At 39.8% G+C, this 21,462-nt stretch overlaps 1 protein-coding gene across 1 annotated transcript in view; it reads left to right on the forward strand.

The window, feature by feature from the left end:
- Positions 1-20,474, forward strand: part of LOC308285625 (xenotropic and polytropic retrovirus receptor 1 homolog) — a 58,110-nt gene extending 37,636 nt beyond the window's left edge. Inside the window, exons 8-16 of the mRNA XM_080726442.1 lie at positions 1,597-1,686; positions 2,772-2,869; positions 3,429-3,608; positions 4,543-4,708; positions 6,643-6,849; positions 8,658-8,824; positions 9,537-9,676; positions 10,489-10,716; positions 12,695-20,474. Coding sequence (XP_080582568.1) covers positions 1,597-1,686; positions 2,772-2,869; positions 3,429-3,608; positions 4,543-4,708; positions 6,643-6,849; positions 8,658-8,824; positions 9,537-9,676; positions 10,489-10,716; positions 12,695-12,749 — 1,331 coding nt within the window. The 3' untranslated portion in view covers positions 12,750-20,474. The remainder of the gene's footprint in view (positions 1-1,596; positions 1,687-2,771; positions 2,870-3,428; positions 3,609-4,542; positions 4,709-6,642; positions 6,850-8,657; positions 8,825-9,536; positions 9,677-10,488; positions 10,717-12,694) is intronic.
- Positions 20,475-21,462: the final 988 nt, after the last annotated feature.

The raw sequence follows: 21,462 nt of genomic DNA on the forward strand, positions 1-21,462 counted from the left end.
CGGATTTCAAAATGTCCACTATAATGTATGCTTATGAACTTTGACTATTTGAAAATGGGGTAATAGTTTAGATTTTATTCAGGGGTTGACATTAAGGTCTCAGAGGCACTTGCCCGTCGGGCAAGAACAGGTCATGTTCTACTTGCCCAAAGGTCAAGCCCACTTGCCCGAAAAGTAAATTGTCCATTATAAAATGATAGGTAAGATTTTAATTACTGCTCAATTTCTTTACTTTCTGAGGCTGTGCGATAAAAAGAATCATACTTCAACACCTCCATATCCAAATACCTGCATAGCTATGATTGAATATGTCTATGGTTTCACATTTGTTATTTTATATTTTTAAGTGTAGCAAAAACAGCATTCCACAGACCAGAAGACAGAGCATGCTGGCCACGTTCAGGTGTTTAGACAGATATCTTGTGTTGTTTATAGACGGTTGCGTCCCCTCTCAAATGCAACCTGAAAGCAAACTTCACCTGCCCGAATGTTTTATTTACCTGCCCAGGGCAGGTGGGCAAGCCTTAGTGTAAATGCCTGATTTTATGATTAATGCTTTGTTCACAGATGATAAATTCAATTCCAATATTGATACTATCTTTCATTATCAGTACAGTTTCCATACAGTCAGTGGTGGTACCCCTGTAGAAGGCTCTCAGGGGCCCATACCGGGCCTCTTTAGTTTCCTAACGCTTTAGTTTTCTAACTCTCAGGCGTTGTTGAGCTTCTTCACCTCTGTCTGCAGTTGTAGTGCTTCAATGAAACTAGTATACCAGTTAAACAGTTAACCTAGAATCTGTCTAAACAATATGTTATATAAATAACTTTCTTCACATTTCTACATCCATTCAGCAGTGGTGCAAAGAAAGAAATACCATCACTGTTAGAACACAAAAGTTATCTAAAATGTCTGTCTTCCACCAAAACACAAATAAATAGTAGTGCTTCAGAAAAGAACAACTGTTATGGAACATGTAATAAAAACATAACTGACCTACATTAAAACCTTCAGCCATCATGCCTAGGAATCAGTTGCAGACAAAACACTGTCCAGGCCCTTCATTGAAGGGTGCTCTCATAAATTCACTCCAAGGGCACTGGAGCGCACCCCAGAGACTGTTTGTCCGAGCATCTGAACATTCTAAAAATAGTTGAAGACAAAGGAGGTTATGGCAAAATGCAACACTTGCAGCATGTTTGGTAATCTAGATTGTCATTAACACATATATTAAAACCCCTATACTATGAAGTAAGCTAGCTTTTGGGCTTGTTTCAATTGGACTCGTTTCTGTTTGGTATTTTGAAACTGACTACACTGTAGCAATTCTCATGTGTACATTTCACAATTCTGTGGTGTGGAGAGAGAGCACTGATTTCCACAGCAGAGCATCAGAGTGAATTTACGAAAGTTGTGGTCCACAGATACTGATCTAGAATCTAGAAAAAACACTCATACTCACAGACACCTAAAACCAAGCATAGCTTTGATGCACTTCAAAGCTTTGTATGAATTTAACATTTGTCAAGTTTCAATCAGCCATTACTGATTATGTGTTGGTGTAACTATTCTATGCGTCTCTCTCTTTCACTCTCTAGGAGCCGTGACCATTCGTCATGACGATGTTTGGCCCCTGGTGAGGATCTATAGAGGAGGTTTCCTGTTAATAGAGTTCCTCTTCCTGCTAGGTAAACACACATGCATGTGTGCACACGCACACACTTCTGACACGCATTCCTTAAATCTGCAATCAATAACTTTTTTTGAAAACATTTATATTTTGACCAATTTGTATATAAAAGTATGTTAATACGGTATATAATAATCGCCTTTTCTTTTAGTTTTTTACTTGCATTTAAATATACTGGTTTTAACAGTAACTGTATCCAGAAACGTATAAAAACACTGTGCTGTAGTTTCTCTAACCTGCTCTAAAACACTTACTTAGCATATACTTTGAAACACCCTCCGCTTTATTGACTTGTTTACTCTTAGGCCACCTAAGCACTTTACGATAGCTTTTGCACACTTAGGTTTTGGTCCTGCTTTGTTCTAGCCTGGTTTCAGGCATACAGTACCTGACCTATTTTAAGGCTGTATAATTCTACTTATAAACTCAGGTTTCCTCTTTTTTTTTTGCTCCCTGCGAAGTGGGCTAATGATCACATTTTAACAGTAACATTAACAATAACAAACAAGCATACATTTTTCGAGCAGAAACTCTAAGCTAGGGCTGTCACAATTATTACATAATCGTCTAATCGTGATTATTTGACATTATCGCAATTATTTTGTCATAATCGTCATAATCGTGAATGTTGAAAAATGTTAGAAATAGTGGAAATAGCAGATATACAAGCTCACAACGCGTCGCATCACGACGCGTTGTGAGCTTGTAGATCGGCTATTTCCACTATCAATGTTATTTTTTAAGTAGTAAGTTGTCAAATATGTCAGTAATGTATTTGTATATTTAGGTTATGTGTCATATCTACCATTATGCAACTTCAAAGCCTAAAAGCCAAACAGAAATGTAATTATCAACGACAAATACACAATTAAATTGTTAATCGCCAATTATTTGAGTGACAATTAATCGTCCTGTAAAATGTAATATCGTGACAGCCCTACTCTTAAGCACACATTTCTATTGGCTAAGGGACCTGGATATTGGATAGGGGGGGTGCTGGCCCATAAAAGGTTGAGAACCAGTGAAGAAGTACAACATCACCAGCAACTTGTCTAACCTAACCTACTGGCTGTTCTCTGGCAGGTATCAACACGTATGGTTGGAGACAGGCAGGGGTTAACCATGTACTCATATTTGAACTCAACCCCAGGAATAACCTCTCCCACCAACATCTGTTTGAGGTACATGCACACGTACCCGGTCACTTACGCATGCTAATACTATATATATAGTATAGGCTATGTATAATGTTATACAAGATGGTTAAGCTGATTGCTTTTGGCATCAAGTATTGATAATTCATTGTGAAGTATTGAATCATAAATATGAACAGCATTTTTATATGTTTTGCTTTTAAATGTTAATTGCAGCACAGGGCATGCATTGCAAAATACTATCCTTGCATATATTAACAGAACATTGTAACCTTTGCTCAGAAAGAACACAACTCTGCAATTTTACGTTTCACATACTGTTGCTATGGTACTGCCCTTAAGACTCAAGGCGTTTTATTGTTACATGCACATACTGTACAATACAGTCGTCACAACATTGCAGGCAGTGAAATGTACTAGAGGTGATGATAAACGTCTTTCTTGTTGTGTGTGTGTGTGTGTGTGTGTGTGTGTGTGTGTGTGTGTGTGTGTGTGTGTGTGTGTGTGTGTGTGTGTGTGTGTGTGTGTGTGTGTGTGTGTGTGTGTGTGTGTGTGTGTGTGTGTGTGTGTGCGTGTGTGTGTTTAGATTGCCGGTCTGTTGGGCGTGTTGTGGTGCGTCAGCCTGTTGTCCTGTCTCTTCAGTGACAGCATCCTGGTACCCATGCAGGCCAACCCTCTGGCTCTGTACGGCTTCTTCTTCCTGTTCCTTATCAACCCCTTCAAGACCTGTTACTACAAGTCACGCTTCTGGCTCCTCAAACTGCTGGTAACGACAACACTAAGAGATGTACCTATGTGCCTTTGTGTGACATGTGTAGGTTTGGGATCCTTTAGGATTGTAACTATTTCAGTTCTTTAACGTTTCCCTATTAACGTACAGAAAGAGCAAAGCAAATTGGATGTCAACTCTAATAGTTTAAAGGACCACACATGTCCATGACCATGTCAATACATGGTCATATATCGTACATCAACATAGACCATGTTTATATGAAACAATATTTTGCATAATTAAAAAAATGTCCAAAGTCATTAAAAACATTTACAATTTTCTCAAAATTATTACATTATTAACCCTCAAATCAATGTTTTCTTCAGTGATCTATTTTCAACTACACTTTGCAAATCAATTTGCACTTTAACATGCTTTTGGTAACAAATGGTAACAAACTTAAATAACCTTGAAGTAAACTTTAGGGTGTTGGTTTTACCTAAAGCATCTCAAGCCAATTTTCTAATCTGAGTTGATTTCCATACCATACTGAAATGAATGTATTTCCAATGGCATCTTCAAACACCATACAGACTATAATGTATTCCCCGAAAAACTATTTAAAGTAACATATTAGAGTCCTAGTTAATCATTAAGCTAAACATGCCAGACCATCTGTATGGTTTTTGTCCTCTGTTTCTTCTATTAAGTCCAAAACTGGTACTTGTCAGGATTCAAATTCAAAAGTAGCAAGAAGAAGTAGCGGATCTACAAGCTCAAAATGGGTCGCTACGCACTGTGTTTTGAGCTTGCAGATGTGCTGCTTTTGATGCTTTTGTGTGACGCTGTAGTGTGATCAAGAATCAGAATACGGAGATGAGAGCAACGATATTCTCTTCAGGCTGGCTGGCCAGTAGAACTATTAAAGCTCAGGGAAGCTCTGTTCCAGTGTGTGGAGTCCTCATGCTAATCATATTTTCCTGCATAGTTCCGCGTAGTGACGGCTCCATTCCACCGCGTGGAGTTTGCAGACTTCTGGCTGGCTGACCAGCTGAATTCTCTGGTGGTGGTTCTGATGGACCTGGAGTACATGATCTGCTTCTACAGCTTTGAGTTGGACTGGCATAAACATGATGGCCTCATTAGCAGTGAAGGTGCACACACGCACGCACGCACGCACGCACGCACACGCACACACACACACACACACACACACACACACACACACACACACACACACACACACACACACACACACACCATGTTGTTGTAGCCCCACAACTCCAGGTCTTGTCATTAACTTTTTGAGGCACTTGCCCTTCGGACAAGTAACTTTACCATTCACTTGTCCGGCCACAAAAGTCACTTTGCACATTTAAAGGAGCTATAGTCAACTTTTTCTTGAAAAACGGATGCTAAAATAAAAATATTTTTTCAAAAATATTTTATAAAGAAATAAGCTTCATATATGTGTTTCTATTAAAAAATGACCACAAAAAGCGTAAGATAATGATAAAATAATCATTTTGGCCATTGTCAGACCGACACTTTGTTTACATTCTAGTCTATAGACTAGGATGTAAACAAAGTGTCGGCCCTACAATGAAAAAGTTGACTATAGCTCCTTTAAGTTAATGGCAGCACTCTGGTGCACTTATTATTATTATAGTTTTTTTTTAAAGATTTGTTTTGGGGCTTTTATGCCTTTATTGATAGGACAGTAGACTGACAGGAAATGGGGGGACTGATGGGGAGCGATACGCGGCAAGGTCGTCTGGATCGGGAATCGAACCGACGACGCCGCCAGGCATCCATGCCTACTGTATGTGGCAATGTCTGAGTGGTATGCGCCTGGACCAGTAGGCCAGCGGGCGCCCCTGCTATGGTGCACTTATTGCAAGATAGACCATTGATAACTTGATGAGGGTTCTTTTGAGGGATTATTTTTTCATCTTAGGTTCATATTTTAATTATTTTTATATTTCAACCTGAGACGAATAACAGTCTATGTCTGTATTTTAGCATTTTGGATAAAGATATTTTTTTGATTTACCAGACTGTAAACCACAAACTAGAAGTTTTTAATCTCTCAAAGTCTTAATGTACTCCACTCTCATTTTGTTGAATTCGTTCTCATATATTTTAGGAATCATAAGACATAATACTTATGGAAAGTGGAAAAACAGTATATCTCCAGTAGTTTGTGGAACAACATTCTAAGTCCATACAAGCGATATTCAGCAGACAAAGGGAGCAGATAACATTAAAACCGACAATTAACTCTCCTACTGCCAGATTATTTATTTATTTATTGGGTCTGGTGCCATCAAAAAGCGGCTTACCTTTGCGACGTTATAGTAGAAAGATAGACATTTATTTATTTTTTTATTTTTTTATTGTGCAATAGTGCACTTTGGTCTGCCAGGCAGCAGAGGGCGGCGTCATGCGAGAATGAATGTGAATTTGCCTGTTATGTGTTGAAGAAGAAGAAGACCAGTCACTGGCTACAGAGCTCCGGGGCCAGAGGAAATCAACAAGGAAGTGAAATTGTCTCCGTTGATGTAACGCATAATGGATTTTTTACACCATCACCGCGGAAAATGTGTTTACAGTACACGGCCGCGCGACCCCTCATCAGCTTACAGTCATCAGACGAACGAACGAACGAGCGCCGTATTGGCATCGAGGTTCTGTAAAAAATGGGGCGAACGTTAACGTTCAAAGCGTGGGGAGAGTTAAACAAAATGAGGGGGGAGTGCATTAACAATTTAACAGATTAAAAATGACTAGTTTGTGGTTTACAGTCTGGTAAATCCAAAAATATATATATTCAAAATAATTAAAATATGGACTTATACTGTTATTCATCTCAGGTACTCAATTATGTTGTACCAATTAAAATAACTTGTTTTTATCAAGTTATCTAATGTTTGCTCTATGTTTTCATGTGAACATTTTAGTTTTATAAAAAGGATGGATCCTATACTTGCTTTGATATTTGAAGAACTAAAATGTTCTCATTTGAAACCGTGGTAACTGACACAGAGAAAGTCCTACTAAACACGCAGTATGTGACTGTTTTCCCCAGGTAAAGATGTGTGCCACTCCTACTCCTACGGTGTGCGTGCGGTGATCCAGTGTCTTCCAGCGTGGTTCCGCTTTGTCCAGTGTCTGCGCCGTTACCGTGACACCAAACGAGCGTTCCCTCACCTCGTTAATGCAGGGAAATACTCGACATCCTTCTTCGTCGTCACCTTCGCAGCCCTCTACAGCACTCACAAAGGACATGGACAAGGTACTGCTTTCATTCTACACACTAACGCTGTGTTCTGTTCACCCTCGCAATGACAAAGCTACACCAACGGCCATGTGCGGCCATATCAAGAATAAACAAGGTTTCATTTGTCACTTATACAAGTAGTACAAGCAGCGAAATATTGATGGGACGTGGTGCAGCTACGATGTGCAGATACAAGATCTATCCTATGCTACAGCAGCAGTAAGTGTCAAAGCAGATGCAGATCAGAGCCTGTGATCCAGACTGCTTCACTAGGTTTGGTGGACATATACAAACTGTTTAACGTATCACTTTTTTAACATTTGTTAACATTTAAAATGATATGTGTAGGCCTGTCATAATTATTACATAATTGTCTAATCGTAGTTATTTCAGATAATCGCAAACATTTTTTTGCATAATTGTCATAATCGTTTCCATGTTGAAAACTGTTAACATATTTTCAAATATAAAAAAATGCAGAAATAGCAGATCTACAAGCTTACAACGCATCAGTTTGCGTTGTAAGCTTGTAGATATTTCTGCATATTTCTTTTTTGTTTAGAATGATGAAATATGTTTATAGGTTATTTTTAATATCCGCTCTGTACAATTTTTGATTACGAAGCCTAAAATGCAAACAGAAATTACATTTGTATTCATAATGATGTTCCAATGCCAAAATCACAATTAAATTAATTGCAATTATTTGCGTGAGAATTAACCGTCAATTTACATTTTCGTGACAGCCCTATGGGGCTGTTAAGTATGACATCATTTTGTAGGCAGAGGAGCATTTCTGCCCCCAGTTTCTGTGAATCTTTTTACTATTTTTACTATTTACACATTTTTCTTCTCTTTGTTGTTGAAAGGAAAGTGTTAGAATTATACTTTAGTCGTTATTTTTGTCTCGGATCTGTTGAAAATAGCGAGGGACAGAAAATGCTCTGGGGGCAGATTCTCCTCTGCCTACAAAATGATGTCACGGCTTAAAAGCCCTATTCATGGGTTGCATTTGTAGTCCTACACCAACCATGTTGAGGACCAACACAGGTGTTCTGATTGGCATAGAACATTAGTTCTGTGCCAATCAGACAAATAGAAACACCTGTGTTGGTCCTCAACATGGCCATTTTGGACTACAAATGCAATCCATGAATATATGTGTGTTCATTAACACATTCCATGCCATTGAGGAGTATACTCCTCATTTCATTCATAGGCGGTTCTGTGCCATTGAGAATACTCCTCATTTGGACTTATTACTGTTTTAAATCATATTGCGGTCTACTGTACCCGTTGATATGGAAGGAAGTATCATTGCACAACATGTATGCCCGTCACTTCTGTGGGCCACTTCAAAATAAGGGACAAATATGAAAATCCCTGGCAGTGTACTGCCATCTAGTGGCGGCGTGGCGCAAACCCCTTGCACAGATGTAGCTTCATGTGGCTTCCGTTGAAAATGACCTGCTGCTTTGTCACTGCTAATGTGAACATAATCATGAGCATATGGGTGGGTGAGAGACTGGAGAGAGTTACATGCAAATACACTGCACATACAGAAATGCAGACAAACATGGCTGCAATTATGTCGTACTCTACAACATGCACATAAACATAGGTTAAGGACACAGCCATGCATTTTTATTTTGCACCTGTAAATCTGTGATGTGACTGTAGAAGAATCTGTATCCGAAAGTTGCTCGCAAAAAAAATGCATATGGGATTATGGATCTTCTATTTTCACTATTTTGGAAATACAGTTTAAGTGGTTAAATAAATCACGAGTGACACATCATGCTGTTCTTGTCCGCATCCTCCAGACCCTCCGCATCCAGACGCCCAGATCTTCTTCTACTTGTATATTGCCTGCTCAATCATCAGTTCCTGTTACACACTCATCTGGGACCTGAAGATGGACTGGGGCCTGTTTGACCGAAACGCTGGAGAGAACACCTTTCTCAGAGAGGAGATTGTTTACCCTCAAAAGGTAATTAAATACATGTGTAGAGAGAGAGAGAGAGAGAGATGTAGTGAAGATTACCTTTACTATTTGCAAGGGCTCATTTCTTACTTGTCAAATTACTACAATAGTCCTTACCCGTTCGAACATAATATGTGCTCCAAATTATGTACAGGGTTTGGGTTATGGGGTGTGCACAGTATATGACAGTAAAGCAGCTTTGTGGTAGAGGTTCACAGCCCTTGGAGACGCTCACGTCTAGACCATCCTTACCCGTGTGGTTGCCTATTATTTATAGACTGGATAGCTAAAATGTCATGTGAAGTTTGACCAATCCTCAATCTTCCATACGGGCATATCAGACAGACATCAGACAGACATTTGGTCGATTAATAGTTTCAGGATAACAAAAAATGAATCTCCATTGGCTTCCTTGTTAGATTTTGCAGGAAACACCCATTTCTGTTTCCTGATCCTGCCTAGCGTCTCCATTGTAAACAATGCTAAGCTTATATCTCCCAAACGGTTCGATGGATTCACATGCAGTCTTTTGTCATCCACTCCGTGGCACGGCGTGTGTGTGGATCGTGCACGATGGATATTTTGTGACTACTTTTAAAAGGTACGAAAAACTAAAAACGTGTCAGGGAACTACCAAGGAAAATGTAAATGAGTGAAGATCTCGACTGTTTGTTCACACTTGCCTGCATTCTGTCTGTCTTTGCCTCTGCCACACTAGGCGTATTACTACGGTGCCATAGTGGAGGACATGTTGCTGCGCTTCTCCTGGACGTTGACTTTGACTCTAACCACAGTGTTTAGATACCATGGCCTGTCTGACATACTGGCTACTGTGCTGGCCCCAATGGAGGTCTTCAGGTACAAATACACACACACACACAGTTTTCTTCTTTCTTTTTTTTTGCTTTCAGTTGGAACATTTAAACAACATGCTTCGATGACCCGAAAAGAAGACGTTTTATTGTTTTTTCCTCTTCTTTTCTTTCTGTCTATCTGCTTTTTATTGTTTTTTTTTTTTGTTTTTTTTGATATTTTATGATCAAGGAAGGATGAAATGGCCGCACATTGTTTCTAGAAATATATATTTATATAAACCTAATAATTATATATATAACTATATTTAAGTTATTATTTTGCATTAGAAATACGATTTCAGCAGGGAGCAGAACATGGGGTGATTTTAATGGTGCATTTATATAGCGCCTTTATCAAAGGCGCTTTACAGCGATTGTGCATTGCATTCACCCATTCACACACATTCATACACCGATGGCGGAGGAAACCATGCAAGGCACCAACCTGCTTATCGGGAGCAACTAGAGGTTCAGAGTCTTGCTCAAGGACTCAGGGTTCAGAGTCTTGCTCAAGGACTCTTCGACACTAACTCTGAGGGAGCCCGGGATCGAACTGGGAACCCTTCGGAAACCATCTGTGTTCTAAGACAGCAACTCTACCCCTGAGCCAATGGAAATGGAAAGAAGTGGCTGTTATTTCTATCTGAGAATCCCTAGACCGGCTGTGGGAGTTAGCAGCATCGGGGACCATGGTGTACATAGTTCATTGTTCAAGGGGCACTGGTATATCTGATTAAATTAAAAAAACAAAACATTTTCTTTTCTCTTTGTGTTGTTTTGCATAAAACCCCAATCACATTAACTCTCCTCTCCCAGGCGTTTTGTGTGGAACTTCTTCCGTCTGGAGAACGAGCACCTGAATAACTGTGGTGAGTTCAGGGCTGTGAGGGACATCAGTGTAGCGCCGCTCAACGCAGACGACCAGACACTGTTGGAGCAGATGATGGACCAAGAGGACGGCGTCAGGAACCGCCAGGGCAAGAAGAGCTGGAAAAGGAGCTACAGCATGAGCCTACGCAGACCAAGACTAGCATCACAGTCACAGTAAGTTTCTGTGCTTCAGAAATACCTGAGCATGCACACACTGTCAATGTGCAGAGTCATTGTCCAATATAAAACGGCCACTCGTAAGGATTTGGTCAGTGCAGGCTCCTGTCAAAGTCATGAATGCAATTGGATGTTCGCTGATTGCATGCTTTCTCGGTTTGCAGAGCAAGTAGACACAAGTTTGAAAATGAGGACCAATTATGTGAATATTAGGTTGAAAATAAATGTCTTAACAGTTTTCTGAAAATGTTGTTGTTATATCAGAGATGCTGAAACTTTGTCATGTCAAGGACCCCCAAAATTATATGTATTTGACCGCCGACCCCATCTCAAAATGTTTTAGCTTTAAAAAAAAAAAAATGTGCCCACATTAAAAGAAAATATATAATAATAATCTAAAATAGCAGATCTACAATCTCCATAGCGAGGCACAAAGTGACAAAATATGGTTAAAGTGGCTAAAATCTAAAATGACACTGATGCCTATCCAGTTTTTATGGGTTGAGGAAACTTCTCTTTATTATTAGTGTGGTTGCCCTAACAGGTCTGCAACCAGACTATAGTACTTGTCTGACTTTCTTCCATCCATCCATCTTTCCAGATAAACTTTATTTTGCCGCACTACTTAGGCGCGATTATCGTCAATTACCAATTTTAATTAAAAAGATCTTCTGTGAAAAGCAATTTAATTCTGTTGTATGATCTTGTATCATCTATCATGTGTATTTTGATATGGATATGGGGGAATCACAAATAAAATAAACTCGACCCTTGGTTGAAATCAACAGAAATGTAATTATATCAAAGTATATCCACAAGGTTTTATGTTTTACTTGCACTGACATCATCGTGTTGTGAGCCGCAAGGGGCACACACAGCTGCACACACACCCAGCTGCAGCAGGCAGCAGCCACACTGTTGTTAATGTTTTCCTCGTATCATCGTTGTCAGGTTGTCTTGGTCGGATGCGTTAGCATAGGCTAGGATAACTAGTTTGTGTCATGGAGGATGAAAGTTTGTTTCCAAAGCCACGTACCACCGCACCGCTGTGGTACGAGTGGTTTTAATCCCATTCCAACGGCAACGATAAAGGAGAGCCCAGCCCAGTAACGTGGAGGAAGAGATCTGTACACTTTGCCATAAAAAGGTGCCAGTCAGACGTGCTGCTAAACACATCTACAGATCCACCGCCCACAACAATATGCCGAGCTGGGAAATAAAACGGCAGCGGCAAGTCCAACAGGCAGCAGCTAGTCTAGCCCGTCAACGTGACGCATTCTGAGCTTGCCATTTTCAGAGCGCAACACCCGAGCGCAACTGGGTCGATCTCTTTTCCACTAGCATTAAGTCTTTCTTGATGTTCAAAAAGCAATCTCTTTTCCTTCATGTGGATTATCAAAGCTCATAGCCTACTATCATAGTGGTATAGGTACATATAATGAAGGGGGAAAAATAGACAATATATTCGTCAATCGCGATTATTTTGTATGACGATTAATCGTCTCCAGAAATTCCTAATCGCAACAGCTCTAGCACTACTTCTCCCACAGTGTTGGTGGCACGCACTTGGTCCATATGTCAAATCAACCGAATGGGAAAATGCAATAATTATATTTTTCCCAAATATGGAGATGACTGACATCATAGATGTCTTACGTCATAGACCACATGAGACTGACACAGTATGTCCTTTCTGGGCATTCAAAGATATGGGCTTTATATTTATGACATCAGGGATCTCCATATATGGGCATAAAAGTGACAAGGACTGACAGAGATCTCCATATATGGCCATTAATTTATTAGTGAATTAATTTTCCCCATTGGCTTGAATGGTGAAAATTCAAATGGTAAGACAGAATTCATTTGCAAGTGTGACTTGTGTGAGCAACCACACTTGCAATTTCCCAGAATTGCGTATTTCTAGTTACATATTGTGTTGTCACATAACGTACACTCTCCCTCTGCCCTCCAGGTCAAAGACTCGTGACACCAAGGTTCTGATCGATGACACGGACGATGACTCCTGACATCAGGCCACGCCCCTCGCCTGGGTCCAGAATTTATTCAAAGGAAATTCTGCTTGCTAACAGAGGAATTACCCAGCGAGTCGGGCGTTAAAAGAGGGACTATGAAAAACACCCAAGGATGGGTGTTGAACTCATACCCACCCTGTCTTATCCCCAACCTTAAGCTCCCACCTGGGTCACAACTTGATCAAAGGAGGAAGTTAGACATAATTAGAAATACCCAATGAGATGGGTACCAAAAACTCTTGACCCACCACTATCCTTTGCCCTAAACATATTCAGGAATTGGGGTATGGTGGCATATACATACATACCTTCATGGAGGGTGCACAACTCAAGACACACCCCTGAACCTTTACTACCTAGAGGTGGGTTTATAACTTCCACCTCCTAATCCCAGCCCTGCTCCTGGCCATTGGTTGGTTGACCAGCCTCTTGAATAATGACAAGGAAAATGGGATGCAAACTTAAAAAGCTATCTGTGCAAAAGGACAAACAAACGGATGAAATGTGTACCTACTCCCTCCTCATAGCCAGACACTATTAACCCAGGCATGGGTGTAGAACTTGCAACCTATTATTTCTCAGTGGGCCTAGAACCTTTAGTTCGCAAACCCAATAACTCCAAACGGCTCTGAAGAACCTGCAACCCTTCGTCTTTGAGCTCATAGGATTTTCATAGAAGTTGCAACCTGCACTCCAGACTATCTCCACCGGTCCTCACCTGTGACGTGGCTCAATATTCCAAAATGGTTGGCGTTCTGGACTATTTATTAGGCCTCCAAGCATTTTTATTTTAAGATTATGAAGAGGTCATGTGTCAATCCCGTACCCTTTGGCCACCTAGTGGCAAACCCTGCAATCTTCATGAATCCGTTGCTCGTATGGATCTTGAACCCTCAATGATCACATTGTCAGGTTTAGTACCTGACCAATGCCATGTGACAGGCATGCCCCGCCCCGTCTTTTCAGCTTGTCCAATCACATTGTCACACAGCTGCCTACCTGCACCTTATATGCTTTAGAGACACACAAAAGACTTGAACTCTTGAAATAAAAAGAGTAACTGACTTTGGAGAAGAAAAAAAGAGAAAAATGCCTATTGCAATATGCACACACAAACATAGACAATGATTCTATTTCATTTTATTTTATTTTTTCATTTAATTTGCTTATGGACATGCAAAGTGGAGTGGAAACCTTATTATTTTCAACACGAGTTCTTGGGAAGAAGAAAAGAACACACTTATACGTGTGTGAATATGGTTGTACATATGAAAAGGACCAATGAGGGAGAGGTTCCATTTTCCTGCAGATGAAGAACTGTCTCAAATATTAATATAAAATGTTATTGAAAAGTAAAAAAATAATTAAAATAATAAGCTTTGACTGTGAGGACGAGCAGTCAGACCGTTTGTTTGATCAGCCAATCAGCTGAGAAGGAATTATATTTTATTTCATTTTAAATCTCTCTGGACAAGTATGAAGATAATTGTAATCTTTCTCCTGCGCGGTAGCTCCCTGTCACCACATGTGAAAACTACATATTTTCCATGGAAGGTTAGTAGATTTGTTGAATGTATACTATTTATGTATGGGTGGAAAAAACATGCTTAGTTGCCCCTGTAAATCAGCTGGTCAGTTTTCAAAGCATTTAATACATGAATTAAGCCTAATTCTGGACTAAACTTGTTCTGCGATGGCAACATTTATTGAGAGCTGCTACTAGTCCAGGGGGTGGGTTGCACCAACCTTAACGCCTGGTCTGAAGCTAAGACAGTCTTAACTTGGCATTCTAAGCCCAACCTAATGATTAGGCTCTGGTTGCACCATCTCTGCTTAAGCCTTCGTCTCACTAAGACAGGAGCAGGTGTAAAGTCAACATTTAGGGCCATCTTCACTATCATTGTTGATTGCACCTGTGTTGGAGCAGCAAGCTACACTTACACAGCAGCTGCAATGTTATCTGGCACTTTGTGGTCAAGTTAATTCTGGACATGAATTCTCATGAATTTAATAACATGGGAGCATTGTATTTCTGATACAATGTTTGCTTTCTGAAATAAATTGGGTCATGTAACTACAGCTGACAAGACATCGGATTAAAAAATGAGTTAAACTGTTATCCCTTTTAAACTAAGTGAAATCAATTAAACCATTTTAATCATTGGCAAAACAAAAAACTAAGACTGTTCTATGAAGGGAGAGAATTATTAGTGAGAGAAGCTATATTAGGCATTCACTGGGACTGAGACTGGGTGTAGTTAAGACTAGGAATAGGTTTGGTTGGTGCAACCAACATATTGTCTGTTCTAAAGACTGGTCTTAACAAAGGCCCACATCCAATATGTCTTAAAATCAGTTAATTTGAATACATTCACGTTTGTATATTTTGGTATACAACCTGTTATAGTTTTACACATCTCATTTTGAGCTTGGTTCCGTGTTCAGGGTTCGATACAACCTCAGTCACAAATTAACTTAATGATGTGACCGATTGTTCTCAACTATCTATCACCTGCATATTTATGTATCTAGTTTGGAGGCATGACTGGACATTAACAACTGCAGTCTGTAAGCAATATGTTGTTAAAATAACAGTTATCGCCTGTTAAATACCGAAGTACTTGACAGAACATGTATACCCAAAGAAAACACATTCAACCTGATGTCCCTATTTTGGGCATGTCATTATTTTGACAAAATGTGTCAAACAAGTTCGACAATCTGTTGTCAGAAGTTAGCAGATCTGCAAGCTCACGATGTGACATTAGAACAGCTATTTTTGCTTTTCATCGTACAAGAAACATAGGGATTCAGTGGCTAAGACTCCAGCTGTGCTGAGTGTCTCCAGACTTTGTCTATGTTTTCGTATGATGCACACAATTTTGGAACATATTGCTGCCGGTTGTGTTGTGGTCTTGACATTGGTTAAAATTACATTATGTGCAATGCAGGTAATGTAATTGTGTGCACACCTTGCAGCTGGTTCTCCTTTGGGTTCTGATTCTAGTTTTGATGTGGATCTATTTGATTCTGGATCTTCCTTTCACTTGATGGCACCGTTTCATTTTGTGCCTATTTCACAACGACCATTTTGCATCGCTCCTCGTTAGATTTTAGGGGTGACTTACGTGAGGGATGCAAAGTGGTTTAAAACAAAAGGCAACTAACTTCTAAAAAAAACTCTCAGGAAGTTCTGATTCAACAATCCCTGCAAGTTCCTCTACTTTTGTTTCCTTACATTACATTCATCGGTGCAATAACATTAAAATGCATCCATCATGTGTACCTAATGCCAAATTTGATAGTTAGATTTTCTTACGTGCAGTTCTGCCATTGCTTGCTAAAAGGAGTTTCTCTGCTTAGGTCTTAATGAATGTCCATAGTTTGCCAGTGCTGAGGTTTTAGGTTTTTATTCCTATACTTCTATGTAATGGCTCTTTTCAGAGCTTGCCAATGTTTGGGGCTAAGGTTAACTTCACTTCAGTACATGATTTAATATTTTGTGACCATATTCCACAATTTCCTTCCCAGCAAGTTTGCGGCCTCTGTTTTTGAAGGATATCTATCCTATAGATGTAGTGCTTTGAGTCTGGTCCCAGATAGAGCCATAACAAGTGATACTAAAGCCTGATGTATACTTAGTTTGGGTCAACATGTCGTGAACTTGTAGTTCTGCTGTTTACGGTGCATGACACCAGTCATTGTACAACTACATATAAAATCAGGCATAACAGCGAGGAGCCATGGGGGGTGGGAATCCCTGACCTTTGATCAAGAAGGAAATGAGGCAGGCCACTGTACTGGCTATGTCACATGTTGTCACAAGATTTCACTGTATTGATGACAGACATGATGCTGGAGTACTGTTCTTAGCTAGCAGATATCAGCATGTCAATTCTCTAGATCAGTGGTTCTCAGCCTGCGGTTTGGGACCCCCAGGCGGGTTCCCACATGTTTTGTTTTTGTTTAGTTTTTTTGGGAGGGGGGTCCCAGATGAAAGTGAAGTGACAATTTAAGGACTTTTGAGCCCTTTTTAATACCTTGAAGAAAAAAAAGGGCCCTTACTGCATCTAAAGTAATCAAAAACATTTGCCAAATCGTTGGTCAAACATTGGCCAAATTGGCAAATAATGTAAGAAAGAAAACTTGATCTACAAACTCACACACTGACTGTAGACCAGTGGTTCTCGGAGTGGGGTCCTTTACAGGGTTCCGGGGGTCCCCAGCTAATAGATGGATAGGTCTATGGGGGTCATTGGCCTAGTAATACTAGTCCATGGAATCCTTGAAATGAAATACTTTGTGTTTAGAAACACTGCTGTAGACAGTTACACAGAAGAGTTGAACAGGACAGATTTCATTTTTTATTTTAAACCTTTGTTTATGCTTTATTTCAGTTACATCTTTTTTGGGGGGGGGGGTTGGGGGTAGCACTTTTATAGGGTTAGGCATCATGCATAACAATTTCATGTATGTTGAGAAACAAACATTCCATCCAAAGAAGACACAGGGTATTGCCATCAGGGACTGTCATTGTTTTGATGTGTTCTTAGCATCCAGTAGACCAGTGACCAGAAGATGGGTGAATGGAGATGAGGTGTCTCATCATAGCCCACAGAGAGCCCTTCCTCCTTTACTTTTGTGCCATTCAGACAGCACACCCCTTCCTAACTTGCAGGAGGTCATTATGACATTCCAAGAATGTTTCATTGCGTTGAACATTGCCAGAGAACTGCGTTAGCCTGCAGAGGAAAACCTGAACCTTTCAATTTGAAGTATGTTTGAAGTGCGCACTTACGTACCAAATTAAGTACAGTCAAATATACAAGCATTTGGGACAGATCAGTGTCTTCACATTAAAAAAGAAAACAAATTAACAGCCCAAACTAGCAACACTATTCTGGGGTGAACATAGATCTACAAGCTCATGTGAGCTCGTAGATCAACTATTTTCAGTGAAGAGATTTGGTGTTGAAGGAAAAGAAAGAAAACAGCTCGACCCCGATAAACTAACAAAATGACTCATATATTTCGGTATTTATTGACCTCCATATTAAAAGCATGACACCATCATAACATTACCTCAGTGTCCCAGTACTTGTGGTTTTAACTGTATACGAAGCTTTAAATATTGTCCACATGCGCTTTCTGTTGATACCGCATCACTCTATGCATCACTCTTACCTCTGTAGAACTTTTGTGGAACTACCTGAGAGTTTTAGTACTTTTTTACAACTACTTTAGTCATTCAAATCCATTGTCAATTTCATGACATGTTGAGACCACCTGTTGTTGTTACAACATCTCTATACAATCAATATTGACTTAAAGGGGCGTACCACTCATTTTCAACTTTGAACTATGCCATTAATATACCTTAGAGTTGTTGTGTGGAAATAAGAAAAAGGTCCCCCCCTTCTGTGTTGCCTAAAACTGGCGGATTGATTCACATCATGAAGGTGTACTCTTGCTGAGTACACCATCAATCCAAGGGGGGGGGACTTTTTTCTTATTTCCACACAACTCTAAGATATATTAATGACAGTTCAATGTTGAAAATGAGTGGTATTCCCCTGTAAGGTGAAATATAGTTTCAAGTGGTTGTTGCAAATCCATCTTATCTTAAAAGGAAAACAAAACAAAAAAATCTTCAGCCCATCGCTGCTTTTTCTACTTTGTCGTCATTTAATGCAATATATTGACTGAAATCACAATTGTTAACGGAGAATATTGGCACTAGAATTTAGTTCCAGTATGTAAATCTGAGTTGCTTGTTCACAGGTTGGTCTTAGAATTTTAGATAAGAGAAGAGCAAATGTTATTTTGTTTTCTTTCTCGTGATCCACAGTGAAGATTTAACATCTAAGACTGACAGGGGGAGGGGAGTTTGTCTCAATGATGGGACCACTCTTATTGGACTCTTGTAATCTTGGTTTGAAAAACAACACAAACTGTGACTTGTGTCAACTATAAATATTAATGAGCATTTACCGGTAGTTGTCTGACCCACGCCCTTTTGTCATGTTATCTCTAGCACCTGTACAGATTTTGAAAACAGCCCTTGACTGCTATGAACATCCTGTTTTCAAAGTGAGATCTGGTGGGGAAAGTTGGACAGTTCTGTTTTATATTCTTTTTATTTTACATTCCAAAGGATGCCTCGTGCCCCTGAGTGCAGTGCAGCAGACACAATAATAAATACATGTTCCTCATTCCAAATACCTACCACTCTGCTTTGATGTGAAGATGTGTACTATCAAACATATGGACACAACTTTAATCCTAGGATTTGCTAAGAGATTTGAGACTTCAACCCAACCCCTGTGGCGCCTCACGTTAGTAGTGCATCCCTCCCAGATAAGCGCCTGTAATAGATGAGCTGTTGGATGTGAATTTTCACAGAGCATGGACCAAATGGATGCTCTTTCAGAATGTCAAGGAAGGATGTTTTTATTTCTTATTTTTCTTAAATTGCCGGGCATTTAAGGCAACTGGCGGTTGGGACGTAGCTGACCTGAGAAGTTCAAACCACATTAACCCTCATGTCCCTTTTCTGGGGCGAATGGTCAGCGCAAATTGCAGATTTGCAAACTCACAATGTGTCATCATGGTGTTCTAGCAGTAATGAGTTATGGAAATATTAAATATCAAAATTGTTATTGAAATTATTGCTACATTGTGATACCTTGAGCTTGAAGATCGGCTATTTTCGGCAAAGATATGTACTGTAGGCAGGCGGAAAAGAAAGGTGACCCCTGGGAGACTCCAGTCAACTAAGGTACTTAGTTGACTGGACTCTAGGGTTTCATAAGGAGAAATTGAGAGCATCATGTCAGAGTTGAAACTGGGCCACTGCAATTTACCACTAAGCACGTGTTGATGTATCCTGGTGCAAAACATCCTAGTTCCCAGTTGTCATGAACCATGATCTGGACTGGAGACTTTTCAGCTATTCTTGAGTGAAGGAACCTGAACTTCAAAGTGTGTCACGTTCCCTGCTTTGTGGAGGACTATTGTGTGCACTGTTCTTTCTGGATTGAGCCATCAATCACATGTATTCACCATTGTGTACAACCCACTTAAACTCGGGCCTGTGTGCATGTAGGTTTTCAGATGCTATAAAGGTAAATTATTTCAGATTAGCACTGGTTCTAAGATTCTTTATGTGCACAGGTCCAGGGGTGTCAACACTAAACCACTTTCAACCTGGTGTCTCTATTTTGGGCATATAATTAGAGGCGAATTAAATAAATATATACATCTAAAAGTACAAAAATAACAGATCTACAACTTGAGAGATTGTAGATTTTTAAGAAATGTTGGGGATTGTTTAGCTGATATTGAGAAACCTGGATCAAAAGAGTTTATGTGAAGGAAATTCCATGTAAATCTGAAATTATAACAATTGTTTAGGGTTCAAATCAGAGAACTAGTATGAATTGCTGAAGCTGAACCATGGTTCTAGAATAAGAGATTACCCTTGCTCAGTGAAGCACACCTAGGAAGTCCTGACCCACGCCATGTGACTAATGAGTGGACAGACTTGAACGCAGACATGTTGATCCACGTTCTGATGTTGCTATATAGAGTGGCCCAGAGCTGTTGATTATACAATATATTTTATAATGAATAATGTTGATTATAAGTGTTGTATAATCGGTGGTGACTGTGCAGTGGGTGTTGTCATGTTGTATGTACAGTAGCAGTGTTATGCTACAGAGGTGCCTGGTACACCACCCTTTCCCTGTTACAGTTTTTCAGTAAAAACTAAAACTAAAGTTCAATGTTTTCAGAGTTTTTCTTTACCACAGAGTAAAAGTGAATGTGTTTGTTAATTTACAACAGAGAGTGAATGTGTTTGTTTCTTAGAACAATAAAAGTGAATGCACTGATTCAGCAGAAAGCAGTTTAGGACGTTTCATTGGCAAACAATTCCCTTTCATTGTCTAGATTGGTGGTCCTCAACCTTTTCAGGCCGCAACCCCACAAAATAATATTTGAAATGGGGGGTTGTGGGGTTGCAGCCTGAAAAGGTTGAGGACCACCAATCTAGACAATGAAAGGGAATTGTTTGCCAAAATAATCATATTTGAACTTGACCCCCCACCCTGACAAGCACTCTGAGTTGAGGCATTACATTTAGACTCTATTTCACAGATAAATATTGTGGAAAATAACTCGCATTGAGGCATTGTGAGCTTGTAGATATTTCCACAACAGGTTGAGAACCAATGCCCTCCTGTTTCACTCTTTGTTTAATTGGAAAAACCTTGTCATGGATGACCAGTTGATGGCAGTAGAAGCCTGAAAGGCCCTGAACACAAAGTGTGTTCAGTCTCATATGAGGCTTGGTGGACAATTTTATGATGTCATGGGCCAATTACTTCATTTCTTAATTACTCAGTGTCAATCTAATCTAGTTTGTGCACACTTAACACCCGGTTAAGTTAAGAGTAGCCTATTGACATACCCAACCGAAATACCTGTATGGTTTTATTCAGGGCCTTAAACACTCACGGTATAAAACAGCAACTGCTACTACCCCCTTTTTTGACCTATTTTTTTGACCCAGTTTGACATAGGTCAAACTACTACCCATTTGACCTATGTCAAACTGGGGGTCCTCGAAATTAAAATTGAGAATCACTGCTATAAAAGTCGTCTCTTATGGGGGTCCCAGTCCCAGACATATCTTTTCAAATGGGGG

This window comes from Nannobrachium achirus (genome assembly GCF_963921795.1).
Source record: "Nannobrachium achirus genome assembly, chromosome: 5".
In the NCBI taxonomy this organism is placed as follows: domain Eukaryota; kingdom Metazoa; phylum Chordata; class Actinopteri; order Myctophiformes; family Myctophidae; genus Nannobrachium; species Nannobrachium achirus.